Consider the following 19,176-nt stretch of genomic DNA (forward strand, 5'->3'; position numbering starts at 1 on the left):
CAAAACAACGTGGGAAAAGGTTTTTCCGGGGCGGCGCGGTGGCGCAGTGGGTAACGCTGCTGACTCACGAAGCCGAGGACCCGCGTTCGATCCCGGCCCCGGGTCACTGTCTGTGTGGAGTTTGCACAATCTCCCCGTGTCTGCGTGGGTCTCACCCCCACAACCCCAAGATGTGCAGGGTAGGTGCCCCTTGATTGGGAAAAAAAGTGGGTACTCTAAATTGATTTTTAAAAATAGGTTTTGTTCCCTGTTATCACTCATGAAGCACTTTTGGACGTTTCACTACGTTTACGCACTTTGCTGCTGTGTTTTGGACGGCAGCCTGTGACGCACACAATTTTAAACCCCTTTCATAAAACTCTAAAAGAAAAAACAGGAAAAAGAGTTGCACATTGCTTACTGATCACAGAATTGTTCCGTCGTCGAAGGAGCCCATTTGGCCCATCGTGTCTTCAGGCCGTGGCAAGAAGATGGAGGTTGACCAACCCCCCGCACGAACAGCTAATGTTCTTTAATTTACCTCATGGTGAGAACTCTCTAAATGACGCACAGGTATACCTGTCCACAGCAATAAAACACGGCGGCCTGAATTACAAAAGAATAGGTTAGCAAGAGAACAATACATTACCTGTAACAAGGTATAACGATCAGGGGCTGGTTTAGCACAGGGCTAAATTGCTGGCTTTGAAAGCAGCACGGTTCAATTCCCGTACCGGCCTCCCCGAACAGGCGCCGGAATGTGGCGACTAGGGGCTTTGCACAGTAACTTCATTTGAAGCCTAATTGTGACAATAAGCGATTTTCATTTTTCTTGTCTTTTAGACAGTCTAAGTGCTGGAAGTACTCCAGCAGGTCCGGCGACATCATGTGGAGAGAGAAACGGAGTTAAGGCCTCAGCTCGGACAGGATTCTTCTTCCTGTGAAGACGGTTTCTCTCTCCACAGATGTTTCCGGGCCTGCTGCCTCCGCCATGTGGGTTTACAACAAAAAGTGGCTTGAGCAACAATAAGATTGAGATCTGTTTATTTCATGGTGATAATTTACTCGAAATCCTTCCTGGGCTGACTGACAACTGCAGCCAATGGACCGACCGGTAACACACAAACAAATTTAAACGACGCAACCTTCCCACCCACTGTACAATGGTCAAATGGTGTCAAATTTTATATATCTATATATATATACACACACATGCAGAACAATAAATTATTGAGGAACAAAAACCTTTCTGCACAAGTTCGGTATATACAAAGACTCAAAGTGCAGATTATTGTAGATTATTTTCAGCAAGGTTTACAGTCCACAGCAGTGCAATATTGGAGGACCATTTTCATGGCCCGGAGTACCTCTGTCATTTCCCCCTTTCCTTTCCTGAACTCAGTTGTCCCAAAGGGTCTGCAAAGCCGCAAGGGCGCAAACGGCCCACAAGAGGCGGAGGAGGAAACAGTACAAAACAGAAGCCTTCCCGTTGAATTCAGATTTGAACACTTGTGACATCTTCCCACTTCGTTTTAATCACAATTAGCATTAAAAAACAAAGGTGGTCAGTCACGGATTGTGACGGCAAAACAGCCAAAATCCTCACGTGCGCTCAGGTTGCAGATTCAAGTCTTCCTGGAAACGTGCGCACTCGCAGAACGTTGTTCGGCTAAAGCGCAGCTCGAGATTCGGAAATCCGACTGACAGGGCAGAATTGGTAAAAAGGTCAACTGCAAAATAACCCCATGAAAATCAGGCAACGAGATCTTTCTTTCCTGTTGGCCCTTGTTCTGTTATACTCACACACATCTTCTAAACTGGCCAACAGCTTCCTTCCTAATCAGTTGGCTGGTGGCAGGACTGGGGAACGCTGCTGGCTACAGCACACATTTACATGGCTTCAAGACCCGCAAAAGGCGAAGTCCTCAGGCATGCAGGTTCAAATTAAAAAGGCAAAGGAAACCCAAATTTCCAGCTTTTCGTTTTACTATAAATATCAGAATGTCGAGTTTGAAGGCAGGGCCAAGCAAGCTTTATCCACTGGGTAAGACCACTTCCCCACTAGAAAAAAAAAATAATGACTGGCGACTTTGAGGATTTGCAACTCCCTCTTTTCACTGTCCTTCTCTGAAGGCGCCGCGCGAGGATCATCCTCCAGCCTTCAATAAACTAGTCATTCCTTCTGCATGAGCTTAGAGAGCTGGGAGGATCGAGGAGGTCCATTTTTGGCTGGGAAGAATCACGAGGACACATAGGCTGTTGGAACACAGAATATGGGGCAGAGGCACAACGGGATTTATAAATCATCTAAAGTAGTCACGCGGGTCAACGGGATCATGAACACGTTAACAAGATACTGTCGTTCTTTTCAGCACAATGGCATTCAAAAGCAGAGGGGTGACGTTAATCTGAAATAGATTCTCGGTTAGACTACACTTGGGAGCACTGCGCACAGTTCAGGTCTCCACATTACAAAGCGGACATAAATGCACTGTGAGAGCGTGCAGAAAATATTTCATAAGGGCGACAGCAGGACTGAGAAGGTACAACGATGAGGAAAGGTTGAATACTCTGGAGCGCCCTCCGGGATGGATGAAAGCAGAGAGGTGAACTGACGGGAGGTCTTTAGAATGAGGAGACCAGAGCCTGGGGGCCAGAAGTACGCGACAGCTGTTATTAAATCAAATAGCAAATTCAGCAGAAATTATTTTTATTCATTATTTTTAAAAATATAAATTTAGAGTACCCAATTCATTTTTTCCAATTGAAGGGAAATTTTAGCGTGGTCAATCCATCTACCCTGCACATCTTTGGGTTGTGGGGGCGAAACCCACGCAGACACGGGGAGAATGTGCAAACTCCACACGGCCAGTGACCCAGGGCCGGGATCGAACCTGGGACCTCGGCGCCGTGAGGCAGCAGTGCTAACCACTGCGCCAACGTGCCGCCCTAGCAGAAGTATTGTTAACCAGAGGGTGCGAGAATGTGGAACTCACTGCCACAGGGAGTGGTTGAGATGGTTAGCATCATAGGGTAGGAACAGAAGAATGTTTAAAATTAAGATGTATTTAAGGGGAAACTGGGAAGGGAAGGAAGATAATATAAGCCCATAGGGTGGGAGGAGGCCGAGGAAAGCATAAACAACAGCATAGACAAATGACCTTCTTGGTCATTCTGTACAATAGGAGTGGGTGCCACCGTGAGCAGAAGGAATGCTGGCTTATTTTTCAGTCCCGCCTTTTTAGGAGCACTGGGGTTGCGGTGCTACCGTCTCTGAGAACGGCTGCCCTGTAAACACACACATACATGCATGGCCGGGACGGCACAGGCTGAAAACAGTGAGGCAAGTCATGGATGGATGTCACCAAACCCTTCCTGCAAAGGGTGCTCGGTATGTGGAATTCAGTCTTAGCTGGGCTATAAGCAGTCGTTGTGATGGGGCAGGGTGATGGTGATTTTCTAGACAGTCGAAACACGATGGGCTGAATTATCTTCTGCATCTCACAATCATGTCGCACACTCTACACACAGGTAAGAGGTGGAAGCGAAGCTGTAAACGCAGCAGTAGCTGCTCATTTCTCATCGTGTTAAAGAGGAAAATACTGCATTAATTGGAGCTTATCAATGAATTTCAGTTATTGTACAGTATTTATGTAGCACCGTCTCTGACGTTGGGACGTCCCAAAGTGTTTCAAACAGCAGCATGGTGATTTGCCACTTCTGTAATGTTGGCCAAGGGAGGAATGCTGGCCAGGGCACCAGACGTCCCTGCTGCTCTTTCAAAAAAAAATCCAGGTTTCTTTCCCATTGACAATACTCAGCCGCACAACAGGGTAGACGGGGCCTCGGTATAACATGCCAGCTGAGGCAAAACAGCGCCTACCGACACCTGTAATAGGGAGTGCCAGAGTGAAGGAGCGGTGCAGGTTAACTGCTCCTCGCGTTGTCTTGGCAAGGCGGCATCAGCCACCCAGCATCCAAGTAACCTGGCAACCTTTGCTACCCCGGTTTACCCGCTGAGAAGATGCCAGTGCAGTGGTGGGCAGCTGTTGGTGCCCACGGACAGGCCACACAGCAGGGGTGGAAAATGGATGGGGAAATACAGCACAGATATCTTTAACTGTTAAACCTCTCTCCGCTGAAATGGGCTGGAGACAACAATTGCAGGAATCCCTGAGTGTGCGACAAGTCAGCTCTGCTATTCCTGATCCGGGCAAGGTTTATGCCGAATGTACGGTGACTCGCTGAAGGGTGGCAGTGCAAGTGTCTGATTGTCAGAGAGAGAAGGGCAGTGGATGGTCACTCAGCAACCCCCGCAGTCCAATCTCACGGACAGCAGGCCATACGTGAAACTTAACCACAGCAGCTGGGAGTCTACAGAACTGCCTTTAAGACAAAAGAAAGCGACTTGCAGACGTAAATCCATTGATTAGTGTTGCTCAATGTGGGCGCTGCTCAGTCCAGGGGAGTGCCTTGTAGTATCGGAGTCCCGGTCCCGGCCTTCGACTCCTTCATCTTCTCCAAGGCAAGGTACAAGTCCGTCTGAGTGATCGCGCGCAGGCACGCGTCAGCAGTGGAGCTAAAGAGGAAGAGACAACAGCATGCATTAAGATTTTCCTGCTCTGTACCACCTCACGCTGCAGCCCAATCCTTCAAAGTAGTACATCTTTCACCGCGGTCTAACACTCCCAATTTATTCTCCTCCACCACCTCCGACAGCCTCAAAATCCCCCCCTCTCCACCCCACCGTCTCCTGAAGCCACAAAATCACCGTGGTGTGGTTTTCCCCGGCTTACCTGGACAGAGCAGAGGCAGGATTCTTTGATGATGAAACAAATTAAAATTAAGCCCATTCAGGAGGAGGAAAATATTGTTTAAAAAGCTACTGTCAGTTTTAATCTTCTAAATCTTCAGAATCAAGGCTATTCACTGGAGGCACCCTCATTCAGAGAGATAGTCCCTGGGTTTGCCACAAATCCCTTCCACTGGCTTGAGACCAGGTTTGGCCTGTACCTTATGTACTGCTCAAATTGCTGAGCCCTTAGCCCACATGTCCCTTTTCTAGAAGGCAGCAGCGGTAGTCTAGCTCCACAGGATCTAGCTCCACACAGCTTACTTTGCCATCCATGGTGAAAGGATAATGAAATAGTTCCGACCCCCGGGAACGGACGCTGCCTCACACAGGGACTGTGAGACGACAGGCGAATGCACTGGTTGGGCGGGATGTACGTTTCTCCTATGGAAACGTTCCCTTCTGTGTGTGTCTCCCCCCCACCTTTACCTTCCTGCTACTCTTGTCAACTCTCCCACAGCGCGGAACTCTGCCTTTAGGCACTCCCCAGTCCCCAGGGCAAATCTCTCTCGAATGGTCCCGAAGAGCGGCGGAGGCGAGATGCACCTTTCCTCGCAGTCAGCGACCTGCAGTTGCCTCCCGATGAGTTGCATTTGCTCCTTGCGCACTAAGTCGCGGAGCCTGTGCAAGGCTGCCTCTCTGCAGAGCTCCCGGAGGTCACTGCCCGAGAAGCCTTCTGTCTTCTCTGCGATCTCTTTCAGCCTCACTTCACTGTTCAACTGGAAGGAAGAGTTTAAAAGGGAGAGAAGAGAAAAAATTATTCCATACGCGCCCCCCAACTTAGAGCAGTAAAAGCACTGGATAAAAGAGAAAAACAAACCGAGAGGGGAGAGAGAGACACATACACATTCACCAGATAGGATCAACTTCAGAATCTCCTGCCGCTGTCTCTGCCTCTGTAGGATTACACAGAAATGGTTATTTGAATCTTACTGAAAAGAGAGGCATGTTGAAGTTTTTGTCTTGCACTCATCAGGCCAAAAGCAAGAATGCCAAATTTCAAACAATCGCAACAATTCCGACCTCAGCTGACTGCGTGGAATTTGCACGTTCTCCCCATGTCTGCACGGGTTTCCACCGGATGCTCCAGTTTCTTCCCACACTCCAAAGATGTGCAGATTAGGTGGATTGGCCAGGCTAAATTTGCCCCTAGGTGGGGTTATGGGGTAGGGTGGGGGATTGAGCCTGGGTACGGTGCTCTTTCGGAGGGTCGGTGCAGACATGATGGGTCGAATGGCCTCCTTCTGCAATGTACGGATTCTATGAGTGTATTGAGCATTGTTGCACTCATCCAGGCAAGTGGAAAATATTCTATCATACTCATGACTTTTTTTCGTCACGCATTCAGGGGATGTGGGAATCGCTGGTTTTCCAGCATTAACTGCCCATCCCTAATTTCCCTTGAACTGAGTGGTTTTGCTAGGCCTTTTTAGAAGGTATTTAAGAGTCAACTGTGGGTCTGGAGTCACATGTAGGCCAGACCAGAAGAGGACAGATTTCCTTTTCTAAAGGCCTTCATTAGACTTTCAATTCCAGATTCTTATTGAGTTCAAATTTCGCCATCGGCCGTAGTGGGATTCGAACTTGTGCCTTGTAGATGGTGGACAGGCCTTGGAGGGTCAGGAGGTGAGTTACTCGCCGCAGGATTCCCAGCCTCTGACCTGCTCTGGTAGCCACAGCATTTAGCATTTATATTGTTGCGGCCAGTTCAGTTTCTGGTTAATGGTAACCCCCAGGATGTTGGTTGTGGTGGATTTAGCAATGGTGGTAGAATTGAATGTCGGGGGGGGGGGGGGGGGTCAGAGAGCGGGGAGAGTCAGAGAGCGGGGAGAGTCAGAGAGCGGGGAGAGTCAGAGAGCGGGGAGAGTCAGAGAGCGGGGAGAGTCAGAGAGCGGGGAGAGTCAGAGAGCGGGGAGAGTCAGAGAGCGGGGAGAGTCAGAGAGCGGGGAGAGTCAGAGAGCGGGGAGAGTCAGAGAGCGGGGAGAGTCAGAGAGCGGGGAGAGTCAGAGAGCGGGGAGAGTCAGAGAGCGGGGAGAGACAGAGAGCGGGGAGAGTCAGAGAGCGGGGAGAGTCAGAGAGCGGGGAGAGTCAGAGAGCGGGGAGAGTCAGAGAGCGGGGAGAGTCAGAGAGCGGGGAGAGTCAGAGAGCGGGGAGAGTCAGAGAGCGGGGAGAGTCAGAGAGCGGGGAGAGTCAGAGAGCGGGGAGAGTCAGAGAGCGGGGAGAGTCAGAGAGCGGGGAGAGTCAGAGAGCGGGGAGAGTCAGAGAGCGGGGAGAGTCAGAGAGCGGGGAGAGTCAGAGAGCGGGGAGAGTCAGAGAGCGGGGAGAGTCAGAGAGCGGGGAGAGTCAGAGAGCGGGGAGAGTCAGAGAGCGGGGAGAGTCAGAGAGCGGGGAGAGTCAGAGAGCGGGGAGAGTCAGAGAGCGGGGAGAGTCAGAGAGCGGGGAGAGTCAGAGAGCGGGGAGAGTCAGAGAGCGGGGAGAGTCAGTGAGCGGGGAGAGTCAGAGAGCGGGGAGAGTCAGAGAGCGGGGAGAGTCAGAGAGCGGGGAGAGTCAGAGAGCGGGGAGAGTCAGAGAGCGGGGAGAGTCAGAGAGCGGGGAGAGTCAGAGAGCGGGGAGAGTCAGAGAGCGGGGAGAGTCAGAGAGCGGGGAGAGTCAGAGAGCGGGGAGAGTCAGAGAGCGGGGAGAGTCAGAGAGCGGGGAGAGTCAGAGAGCGGGGAGAGTCAGAGAGCGGGGAGAGTCAGAGAGCGTGGAGAGTCAGAGAGCGGGGAGAGTCAGAGAGCGGGGAGAGTAGAGAGCGGGGAGAGTCAGAGAGCGGGGAGAGTCAGAGGGCGGGGAGAGTCAGAGGGCGGGGAGAGTCAGAGGGCGGGGAGAGTCAGAGGGCGGGGAGAGTCAGAGGGCGGGGAGAGTCAGAGGGCGGGAGAGTCAGAGAGCGGGGAGAGTCAGAGAGCGGGGAGAGTCAGAGAGCGGGGAGAGTCAGAGAGCGGGAGAGTCAGAGAGCGGGGAGAGTCAGGGAGCGGGGAGAGACAGGGAGCGGGGAGAGTCAGAGAGCGGGGAGAGTCAGAGAGCGGGAGAGTCAGAGAGCGGGGAGAGTCAGGGAGCGGGGAGAGACAGGGAGCGGGAGAGTTGGAGAGCGGGGAGACAAGGTGCTCGCCTTGACCATATTCCTTTTATTTGCAGAGAATGGGTTCCTGCATATGAATGAATGTCACTTCAAGCAATTTTAAATGAACCGAATCATCAGCTCAATGATTTTCTTAAATTGATTGTTAATGGATTTTTGGCGCACTCAGTGTTGTTTAGCTGGTGCTGCCCAATTGAGGAAGCACATGGAACAATGGGTGGTTGGTTTGGGGTTCTGGAGGTGTGGGTTGGTCGTGTATAGTGGTTGCTGACACAAAGAGGTGCAAATCAGTTGCCTCCATTGTCCCCTCCCCCAGGCGCTGCTCAGATCATTCACAAACTATAATGTAATCTTATTCTTATCTTTATTCTAACAGCTACAGCAGAAGAGCCCAGGAGCTAACAGCCAAACACTCACGGGCAGGCCCACGTGGAACGTGCTGGGCATCCTCCTCAAGATAGCTGGATCCACATCCTGTGGCCGGTTTGTAGCACCCATCACAATCACCTACAGGAAAGGCACAGAAACAGGACACTGTTACTGCATTGTCATTGTACGAGCTCTGGCAAATCGATCCGCCGGGTATTTTAACTGATTTTAGTGTCTTAACTGGCTGGACATTCCTTTAATTTCATTGCGACACTTAATCTTATGGCAAACTAGAGTTTTAATCCTGTTTCTGGTATGCTCGGGATGAAAGCAACTGAGAGGTGACTTGACGTGGAGTTGCGGTCCGGGCCTTCGTGGTACTTTTAACCTCAAAGATTTGGAAAGAGATCAACTTGTAAAAAAGGCAAATCTAGCAAGTGTATAAAAGCTCTGATCCAGAGGCTGTAGTTACTGTGTTACTGACTGATGCGCCAACCTGGGGTACGGCCAGAGAGAAGCTACTACATGGAGATTGCTTTTCTACCCAGGGCGCTATGTTAATGTTACTGCCCTTTCATCCTCCTTGTTCAGACAGCAGCATGTGTTATGCTGGATAAAGTACAATCACTGTCAGCAATAAGGATCAATCTTTTCAGAACTTGAGAAGAAGGGGGAAAGTGACTGAGACATTATGTTTTATTTACGACAAACATTTATTAAAGATTTACAGGACCCAATCCTTTTTTTCCCATTAAGGGGCAATTTAACGTGGCCAATCCACCTACCCTGCACATCTTTTTGGGTTGTGTGTGTGTATGTGCGCGCGGGGGGGGGGGGGAGCTTTGTCCAGGTTGGAAATTAGATCCGCGCGTAAGCAAGTTAAATTTAATCGGGGTAGGATGTAAAAGTACAAACTTTTATTCAAAGCACAGCATGGACTTCCTGCTCCACTCACAGTGCGAGTGGAATTTAAGAATCCCCCCTTTAAAAAAAATTCTGGTTTAACAATTGTCCATCACAAGTGACACATAAGCAGCGTGGAATATCTCTTCCACATCTTGAGCCCACTTCAGACAGATCCCCACATACCTGGCAATCTGTGTCAGTGTCCAGTCCATCCCACAGGGTCATGAATTGTGCTTTCATCATGGCTGTCGCTTCATGGTCATTGCAGGAACGGTTCCTCAGAAAGGAATCTAGCAGGATTAAAACAGGCGCCACAGTGAAGACCAAAGGCCGGCATTAGGCGCAGAGCCTGGGACACAAGGGCAAGGCAGCTTGGATTGTTTACAAACTCACACAGCATCCACAATCCCCTGTCTCGAAGCGCTGGTCTGGCTGATGGGTTTGAATCATTTCGAATCACGGAATGGTTCCGGGACCCCTGGCTCCCTTACCCTCTCGCTGCCTCCTCCCCGCAGGCCTACAAATTCCCTCTCTTCAGGCAACCCTCCGTTTCCCTTTCGAGGGACTCGACTGACTCTGCCTCCGCCACGCTCTCAGGCAGCGCGTTCCACATCCTAACCGCTCGTTGCATCAATAGGTTTTCCCTCAGGGCGGCACGGTGGCGCAGTGGTTAGCACTGCTGCCTCATGGCGCCGAGGTTCCAGGTTCGATCCCGGCCCTGGGTCGCTGCTCGAGTGGAGTTTGCACATTCTCCCCGTGTCTGCGTGGGTCTCAACCCCTACAACCCAAAGATGTGCAAGGTGGGTGGATTGGCCATGCTAAATTGCCCCTTAATTGGAAAAACATAAATGGGTACTCTATACTTACGAGAAAATAACGATAAAATAAAATACCATTGCATTTTTACCAATCACTTTAAGTCTGTCCCCTCTGATTCTCAAGCCTTCCGCCCATGAGAATACTCTCTCCCCCGACCTACTCTGCCCAGACGAACTCCCCCCTCACGACTTTTAACACCTCCATTAAATCTCCTCTCAACCGTCTCTTGACTGAAGAGAACAGTCCCAGCTTCTCCAACCTATCCCCGTAACTGAAGTTCCTCATCCCTGCGACCATTCTCGTGGATCTTTTCTGGACCCTCACTAATGCCGTCACTTCCTTCTGAAGACGTGGTGCCCAGAACTGGACACAACAGACCAAGTTGAGGCTGAAGCAGCGTTTTATACACTTTTAATAATAACCTTTATTATTGTCACAAGTCGGCTTACATTAACACTGCAATGAAGTTACTGTGAAAAGCCCCTAGTCGCCACATTGTGGCGCCTGTTCGGGTACACAGAGGGAGAATTCAGAATGTCCAATTCACCTAACAAGCACGTCTTTCGGGACTTGTGGGTGGAAACCGGAGCACCCGGAGGAAACCCACGCAGAGACGGGGAGAACGTGCAGACTCCGCACAGACAGTGACCCAAGCCGGGAATCGAAGCTGAGTTCCTGGTGCTGTGAAGCGGCAGTGCTAACCACTGTGCTACCATGCTGCCCAACTTTATCACAACTTTTTTGTTCATCACAACTTCCTTGCTGTTGTACTGTGCAGCTATTTATAAAGCCCCGGATACTGTGTGCTTTCTTAACCCCTTTCTCCACCTGTCCTGTCACCTTCAATGGTTTCTGTGTGTAAGCCCCCGGTCCCCCTGCTCCTGCACAACTGGTAACTCAGAATAACAACACACTCTGGAGTGAGTTACAGGCTGGTTCTAATCAAGGAGTTTGGCAAGTGGTTTAAAAGCAGAATAATTAGGCTTACAAAAATGGGCTTCAGTTGAGAGGAGAGATTGGAGAGGCAGGGACTGTTCTCCTTAGAGAGAAGGAAGTTGAGTGGAGATTTGAGAGAGATGTTCGAAATCGTGAGGGGGCTGGAGAGAGTTGGCAGGGAGAAACCGTTCCTGCTCGGAAAAGGATCGAGAGAGGGGGGGGCCAACAGATTTACAGTGATTTGCAATAGAAGCAAATGCGATGGAGAAAGAACTCTCTCGCACAGCGAGTGGTTTGGGTCTGGAATGCACTGTCTGCAAGTGTGGTGGAGGCAGCTTCAATCGAGGCGTTCCACAGGGTATTGGATGATTATTTGAAGGAAAACAATGCCCAGGGGTGTGGGGAAATGGCAGAGGTACGGCACTAAGTCACGGTGCCCGCTTGGAGAGTCGGTGCACACACGACGGGCTGAATGGCCTCCTTCAGCACCGTAACAATTCTGTGATTTACCATGATCTTTCTCTTGCAGGTTCTGGCAAAGTAGTAAAGTTTTGGGAAAGAAAACTTCTCAAGTCCCAAGTAGCCGTTCCGCACCGAGTGAGCACCTACCTATTTCATCAATGAATATGATACAGGGTTCAATTTTCGCAGCCAACGAGAAGACAGCGGCCGTCAGTTTCTGTGACTCTCCATACCACTTGTCCGTTAGTGTTGAGGCCTGCATGTTGATGAAGTGACAGCCCGCGACGCTCGCCGTGGCTTTGGCAATAAGGGTCTTCCCACAGCCTGGGGGGCCGTACAGCAACACACCTATTCAGGGGCACAGAGGGAAGGCACTCGTTGGCAATCCATCAGGAATACAAAGCACGACACATATCAAAGATACACACTCAGGATTCGAAAGACAATACGGGGCAATGTTTCAGATCGATGGCGATCAAACACAAATATTTGGCTTTTCTCCATTCGGACATTGACACATCACACATTTCAAGCTTTTCTGAGTTTACCAACACTCAAACCTTACAGCAACCTTCCCTTCCAGCAGGGAACAAGACATGGTGTCCAAACACAGGGTGTGGGTGAAAAGGCGCTCTGCCAACTCGAGGGCATGTGGATAAAGTCATAAAAACACACACATCATTGTGGGCTGGCAGGTCAGTTAGAGGGAGCTTTCCTCTGCATCTAACCCCGTGCTGTACCTGTCCTGGGAGTGTTTGATGGGGACAGTGTAGAGGGAGCTTTACTCTGTATCTAACCGCATGCTGTACCTGTCCTGGGAGTGTTTGATGGGGACGGTGTAGAGGGAGCTTTACTCTGTATCTAACCGCATGCTGTACCTGTCCTGGGAGTGTTTGATGGGGACAGTGCAGAGGGAGCTTTACTTTGTATCTAACCCCGTGGTGTACCTGTCCTGGGAGTGTTTGATGGGGACAGTGCAGAGGGAGCTTTACTCTGTATCTAACCCCGTGTTGTACCTGTCCTGGGAGTGTGTGATGGGGACAGTGTAGAGGGGTTTTACTCTGTATCTAACCCCATGCTGTACCTGTCCTGGGAGTGTTTGATGGGACAGTGTAGAGGGAGCTTTACTCTGTATCTAATTCCGTGCTGTACCTGTCCTGGGACTGTTTGATGGAGACAGTGTAGAGGGAGCTTTACCCTGTATCTAACCCCGTGCTGTACCTGTCCTGGGAGTGTTTGATGGGGACAGTGTAGAGGGAGCTTTACTCTGTATCTAACCCCGTGCTGTACCTGTCGTGGGAGTGTTTGATGGGGACAGTGTAGAGGGAGCTTTACTCTGTATCCAACCCCGTGCTGTACCTGTCCTGGGAGTGTTTGATGGGGACAGTGTAGAGGGAGCTTTACTCTGTATCTAACCCCGTGCTGTACCTGGAGGATGGAAAGTTTCCAACTGCTAATTTTGGGTTGTGCAACGTTAAAAATAAGACTTTACCCCAAGTTACGAGGCACTGGAATTATCGAATGCTCTAGAGTCTACACCACACCTCAGATATTACCCCGTCTCTGCTCCAAATACAAATGGATCCTCACCTTTTGGGGGCTGTAAGAGCTTGGATCCATGGAATAAATGTCTCTTCTGGAATGGGAGTATGACTGTTTCTTGTACCTCAGTGATAACTTCGTCCAGGCCGGCAATGTCTCGCCATGTCACCTATTGGAATGTATCGAGAATTATATTTACATCGGTGGAAAACACAGCGAGTGTATTGACCGCTATTATGTAACCAAACCAATCTATACATCAGTAAGATGAATGATCAGTTAACCTGTTCTCCCATGGGGATACGAGTCAGGATAGTAAAAACCTCCTGGGTTTTTGAAGTGGTGTTCAGGGAATCTTAGGCCAGGGCTTTATCCTGGGTGAGAGTTTTATGTGGTGCGGAGAGGCGGGTTGTTGTTGTAAGTTTGAATGCCCATAAGACTGTTGAATGTCTTGAAGAATTTAACTATCGGGCTCATGTAAGTGGGATTCCAATTGACATGCGAGAGGTCAGCTTCAGAGACCGATGCCGACAACAGCAGTAGGGGCAGTGAGGAAGACATTGGTGGCGGTACCTGATGGGACCCGATCTTAGGAGGTGAGGACATAGACGGATGTAAGGGAGGGTTTGCTGGGTAGTTTGTTGTGCCTGGAGGAAGTTGTGCCTCCTCCTCGTGGCCTACAAGCAGTGCTGTAAAGGCGGATTCAGCCTTCTCACCTCCGTTAAATTGCCAGATTACCCAAGGCCTGGGAAACCCAGCCACAAAATAAAATAAAATAAAATGAGAAGAGGTACGCAACTCATCGTCATGTTTAAAATCTGCTTCCCGGGACTGGGTTAATTTGGCGCCTCTCGTTCCACCTTCATCAAAAGCGGGCGTGAGCCGGTTTGGTTCCTCTTTCTGCATGATCGTCTCTGACACAACTCCAACACACCCATTTACATAGATACATAGAAGATAGGAGCAGGAAGAGGCCTCTTGGCCCTTCGAGCCTGCTCCGCCATTCATCACGGTCATGGCTGATCATCCAACTCAATAGCCTAATCCTGTTTTCTCCCCATAGCCTTTGATCCCATTCTCCCCAAGCGCTATATCCAGCCGCCTCTTGAATACATTCAAAGTTTCAGCGTCAACTACTTCCTGTGGGAATGAATTCCACAGGCTCACCACTCTTTGTGTGAAGAAATGTCTCCTTATCTCTGTCCGAAATGGTTTACCCTGAATCCTCGGGCTGTGACCCCTGGTTCTGGGCACACCCATCATTGGTAACATCTTCCCTGCATCTACCCTGTCTAGTCCTGTTAGAATTTTATAAGTCTCTATGAGATCCCCCCCCCTCATTCTTCTGAACTCCAGCGAGAACAATCCCAACCTAGTCAATCTCTCCTCATGTGACAGTCCCGCAATCCCAGGAATCAGTCTGGTAGTCTCCGGGAGTTCAGATTCAACGTCAACACCAGTTGAGAGCCTGGCTCTTAGGCAAGTGGCCCTTCCCCCATCGCTGTCATCCCAACTCATTTTGTGCGCTGTACGTCTACATATTTAGGATTGAAATAAACTCCCCCGAAAGTCTTCCCCCTTTAAGCCTTGACTTCATGCTTTGCTTACCAGACTAGATTGCACAGTCCAGGCGTAGATAAGCACCTGACCAAATTTAATTTAATAAGGCAACAAAACGCAGAGAGAATACACTCACCTTCAGTGTTCTGGGATCCACCAAGTGAGCCGCTATTGTCAATTCATACTCCGAGAGTTTGAGTCCTTCCACACCAATCTGTTTCATCAGCCTTGCTGCCTGTTGAACAGTTCAACAAACACAATTTGGCTGCAGTCGCACTAATGCCAGCGAAGTCTGTACATTTAAACTGCCCCAATCAGTGTCAGAAACTATGGGAGTGGTGGGGGCAGGGGCCGAATACGGACAAACGGGCCCTTTTGTTCCTGCTGTTAACAAGTGCAAACCCCAGTCAGCTCAGGTTAATTTCCTTACCCGCAACGTCTGAAATGTTAAGTCAGGCCGGCTGCCCATCCAAAGGTGAGTGTGATTGTCCAGAATTGAATGGCACAGCTAGGGTTGAGCGTTAAACCTAGTTCTGATGCGAGAAAGACTGAGGGATATGATAGGTTAACCTCAACTGGCCTGTCAAAAAAGCTGATCTCGTCGGGATAAATGAGCTCATCGCATCCCGAACAAACATTTTTCAACACAAGTCTCTCCTGTTTATCACAGAATCCCTACACTGCAGGCAACCATTTGGCCCATCGAGTATGCACCGGCCCTTGCTCCGATAAAACACCCTACCTAGGCCCAATCCCCGCTCCTAACCACAATCATGGGCAATATTAGCAAGGCCAATCCACCTAATGTGCACATCATTGGACTGTGGGAGGAAACCGAAGACCATGAGACATAGGAGCAGAATTAGGCCACTCGGCCCATCGAGTCTGCTCCGCCATTCAATCATGGCTGATATTTTCTCATCCCCATTCTCCTGCCTTCTCCCCAAAAAGCACCCGGAAGAAACCCACGCAGACACGGGGAGAAAGTGCAAACTCCACACAGACAGTCACCCGAGGCCGGAATCAAACCCAGGTCTTGGCGCTGTGAGGGTCACTGCGTCATCTGTTTAACAGCGGCTTGGGCTTAACAAGCCTACCTTTTTCTTGGCCTCGATCTTCGGCCTCCTTGCTGGATCGATGATATCCACCATCCACTTGATGCCAAAGTATGTGGCAGCGCCAAACACCGTGAGGCGGAAGAGCACCCCGAGCACCTCACTCTGGGTCAGCATTGTGCCAGTATGTCCTTTGAGAGTTCATTCAGCAGCATGTCCGCGACTTGTTAAACTGTGACAGATTAAAAAAGAATCAGAGGTAGCAGGGTGCTTGGCAGCCAGTGCCTTTCAGCTGATCTACGAACAAAGCGACAGTGGACTGGGCTTTCATCAGTCTGGATCCCCTCAAAACTAGGAAGGGGTTTGTCGATGTAACCCTGGGTATGAGTGGTTAGGCCAGCGGACTGTATCTTTAATAGTTTTTTCCAATTAAGGGGCAATTTAGCGTGGCCAATCCACCTACCCATCACATCTTTGGTCTGTGCAAACTCCACACGGACAGTGACCCAGAGCCGGGATCGAACCTGGGACCTCGGCGCCGTGAGGCAGCAGGGCTAACCCACTGCGTCACCGTGCTGCCCAGACGTGTAACACAGTTTTGAAACCAGCAAGCAATAAATGGGTGGTGGGGGTATCGAAACGATCAACGAAATGAGAAATGGATGGGTGGGAAAGAGGACATCAAGCAGAGCATAGGGCAAGCAGGGAGCCAGAGGGGCGAGTGGCAGGGACGCACGTGGGTGCAAACACAACAGTGACGACAACGCATGCCCGGATGACACCCCCCCCACCCCACCCCACCCCCCCAGCGGTACGTTCTAATACCAGGCGGCATCAGGTACAGAATTCAAATAGTACCGGTGCGCCGACCGATCACCGGGGGCACAAAAATAGGAGCCCCATATCCCTGCTGATAATATTTTTGGCTGTATGCCTGCTTGTTTGCCATTTATTTCTCTTTTTTATATATATGTGTGTACCCATCCTTGTAGATTCCTCTTTATTGTTGTGTGATCGCACTGGCAAAGGCTATTATAAATAAGTGTAAAACCAATAAGATTTTTTACAAAAAGGTTTGAGCGTTGTTGGACCTGCACTTATCCGGGCAAGGCATTTTGGGTGGCATGGGGGAAGAGTATTCCATCACATTCCTGACTCGTGCCACGTGGTTGGTGGACAGGCTTTGGCGAGCCGCTGACCTGATCTAGTGGCAGCCACAGCGTTTATATGGTTGGGTCCAGTTCAGTTTCTGTTCAATGGTTAAACCCCCGGGATGTTGGCATGGAAGGGGAGGAATTTGGCGATGGCAATGTAGTTAGAGAGAGGCTTTGAAAGATCCACAACCACCTTCTGGAACTCTGGTGGAATTGTGGACACTTGTCTGCACCAGCCAGGCAGGACATAGGGACACGTGCTCCCTGCAGAGGGCCGGCAGCTGGCACTACCCACACTGCGCATGCGAAGGGGGCCGGCACCGCCCACAATGCGCATGCGAAGGGGGCCGGCGCTGCCATCGGCGCATGCGCTGGGAACGGAGCCGCGCCTCCCTTGCGCATGCGCCCGGCACCGCGAAGCGCCAGACGGGGAAGAGGCCGCGGCGCCTTCCTTCTATTAAAGCGAAAAAAAAAACCGACCCCGTTCGACGGCTGTGCCCCTCACCCGCCTCTGGTCGCTCGGCCTGAGGCGAAACGCTCAGACGTTGGGCTGCGAGGTTCACGAATGCGCACAACCCCCTCCATCACCGAACCGCCGCCTTCCCCCTCGCGACCGACAACGCGGTCCGGCTGGAAAACGGGGTCCGGATGATGGTTCCGCCCTGGCTCGAATGGTCCTACCCTGGCACACATGCTGCTTTTCCTGCTCAAACAACTTTTAAAATCTGTCCTCCCTTGCATCCATTCATTTGCAAGTTCCACTGATTAAAGAGGATTTGAAAACAAATCTTCCCAAGAGCACATCTATTTATTACATTAAGTGTCAGGCAACAGACACTATGCAGCATTTTAGACAACTGTGTCATATTGCTTTCCAGCCACTTAAATATTTTGTGAAGCACAGTCAGTTATAATGTTGGAAACATGCCAATTTGTACACATCAAGCTCCCACAAACCGCCATGAGATGGATGACCAGATCATCTGTTTTTAGGAGCAGGAGTGGGCCATTTGGTTTTCAAGCCTGCTTCGCCATTTGAGATGATCATGACTGATCCTTTATCTCAGCAGAATACTCTCCCCATATTCAAAACAAGAACAAAGAAAAGTTCAACACAGGAGCAGACCCCTCGGCCCTCCAAGCCTGTGCCGATCAGGATGCCCTAATTAAATAAAAAACCTTCTGCCCTTACTCAATCGGTATTCCTCTCTTTCCTCCCTATTCAAGTACCAATCCTGATGCCTTTTAAATGTTGCTAATATTGCCTGCTTCCACCACATCCTCTCCACTCTGCATGGAAAACCTACCCCACATATCTCCCTTAAACCTTCCCCCTCTCTCCTTAAATCTGTGCCCCCTTGTAATTGACACTTCCAGTCTTGGAAAAAGCCTGACTATCCACCCTGTCTATGCCTCTCAGAAATGTGTAGACCTCTATCAGGTCTCCCCTCAGCCTCTGTTTTCCAGTGAAAACAATCCTAGTTTATTCAACCTCTCCTCATAGCCAACACCCTCGAGACCAGGCAACATCCTGGTGAACCTTCTTTGCACTCTCTCCAAAGCTTCTGGTGACCAGAACTGCACACAATACTCCAAAAGCGGCCTAACCAAGGTTTTATATATCTGCAACATGATTTCCCAACTCCTGTACTCAATGCCCCGGCTGATGAAGGCAAGCATTAGCCTTCTTAGATCACCTTGGTCACCTGCGCTGCCACTTTTAGGGAACTGTGGACCTGCACGCCCAGATCCCTCTGTATGTTAATGTTCCAAAGGGTTATGCCATTTACAGTATAATTTATACCTGGATTTGGTCCTCCAAAATGCATCACTTCGCATTAGTCCAGATTAAACTTCATCTGCTATTTCTGTGCCCAAGTCTCCAATCTATCTATATCCTGGCACTGGAGGTTGTTCATAGCACCACAATCACTAACAATCTGCACCCCCAAGTCTCCAATCTATCTATATCCTGGCACTGGAGGTTGTTCATAGCACCACAATCACTAACAATCTGCACCCCCAAGTCTCCAATCTATCTATATCCTGGCACTGGAGGTTGTTCATAGCACCACAATCTGCACCCCCAAGTCTCCAATCTATCTATATCCTGGCACTGGAGGTTGTTCATAGCACCACAATCACTAACAATCTGCACCCCCAAGTCTCCAATCTATCTATATCCTGGCACTGGAGGTTGTTCATAGCACTACAATCACTAACAATCTGCAGCCCCCCACCCCCATGTTGAAACTAACACACGTTTCACAAGATATGCAGCTGTTATGTCCATGCTCAGCAACCTGACTGAGAAGACCAGACCAAATCTACCAATCCCGTGTGCTCAGCTCAGTCCTCTAAAGCCCCGGGCCTCGTCAATGGTTAACCAATGGGATTTAGTTGAGAGGTTGTGAGTCTCGAAAA

At 50.1% G+C, this 19,176-nt stretch overlaps 1 protein-coding gene across 1 annotated transcript; it reads right to left on the minus strand.

The window, feature by feature from the left end:
• Positions 1-1,006: 1,006 nt before the first annotated feature.
• On the minus strand, positions 1,007-15,813 carry LOC140396975 (outer mitochondrial transmembrane helix translocase-like). The gene is given in 10 exon segments (XM_072485975.1): positions 1,007-4,558; positions 5,261-5,550; positions 5,677-5,727; positions 8,367-8,456; positions 9,408-9,514; positions 11,589-11,789; positions 13,032-13,152; positions 14,680-14,778; positions 15,641-15,774; positions 15,777-15,813. Coding segments are annotated over 10 exon segments (1,254 nt in total). The 3' UTR covers positions 1,007-4,434.
• Positions 15,814-19,176: the final 3,363 nt, after the last annotated feature.

This window comes from Scyliorhinus torazame, chromosome 20 (assembly GCF_047496885.1).
Source record: "Scyliorhinus torazame isolate Kashiwa2021f chromosome 20, sScyTor2.1, whole genome shotgun sequence".
In the NCBI taxonomy this organism is placed as follows: domain Eukaryota; kingdom Metazoa; phylum Chordata; class Chondrichthyes; order Carcharhiniformes; family Scyliorhinidae; genus Scyliorhinus; species Scyliorhinus torazame.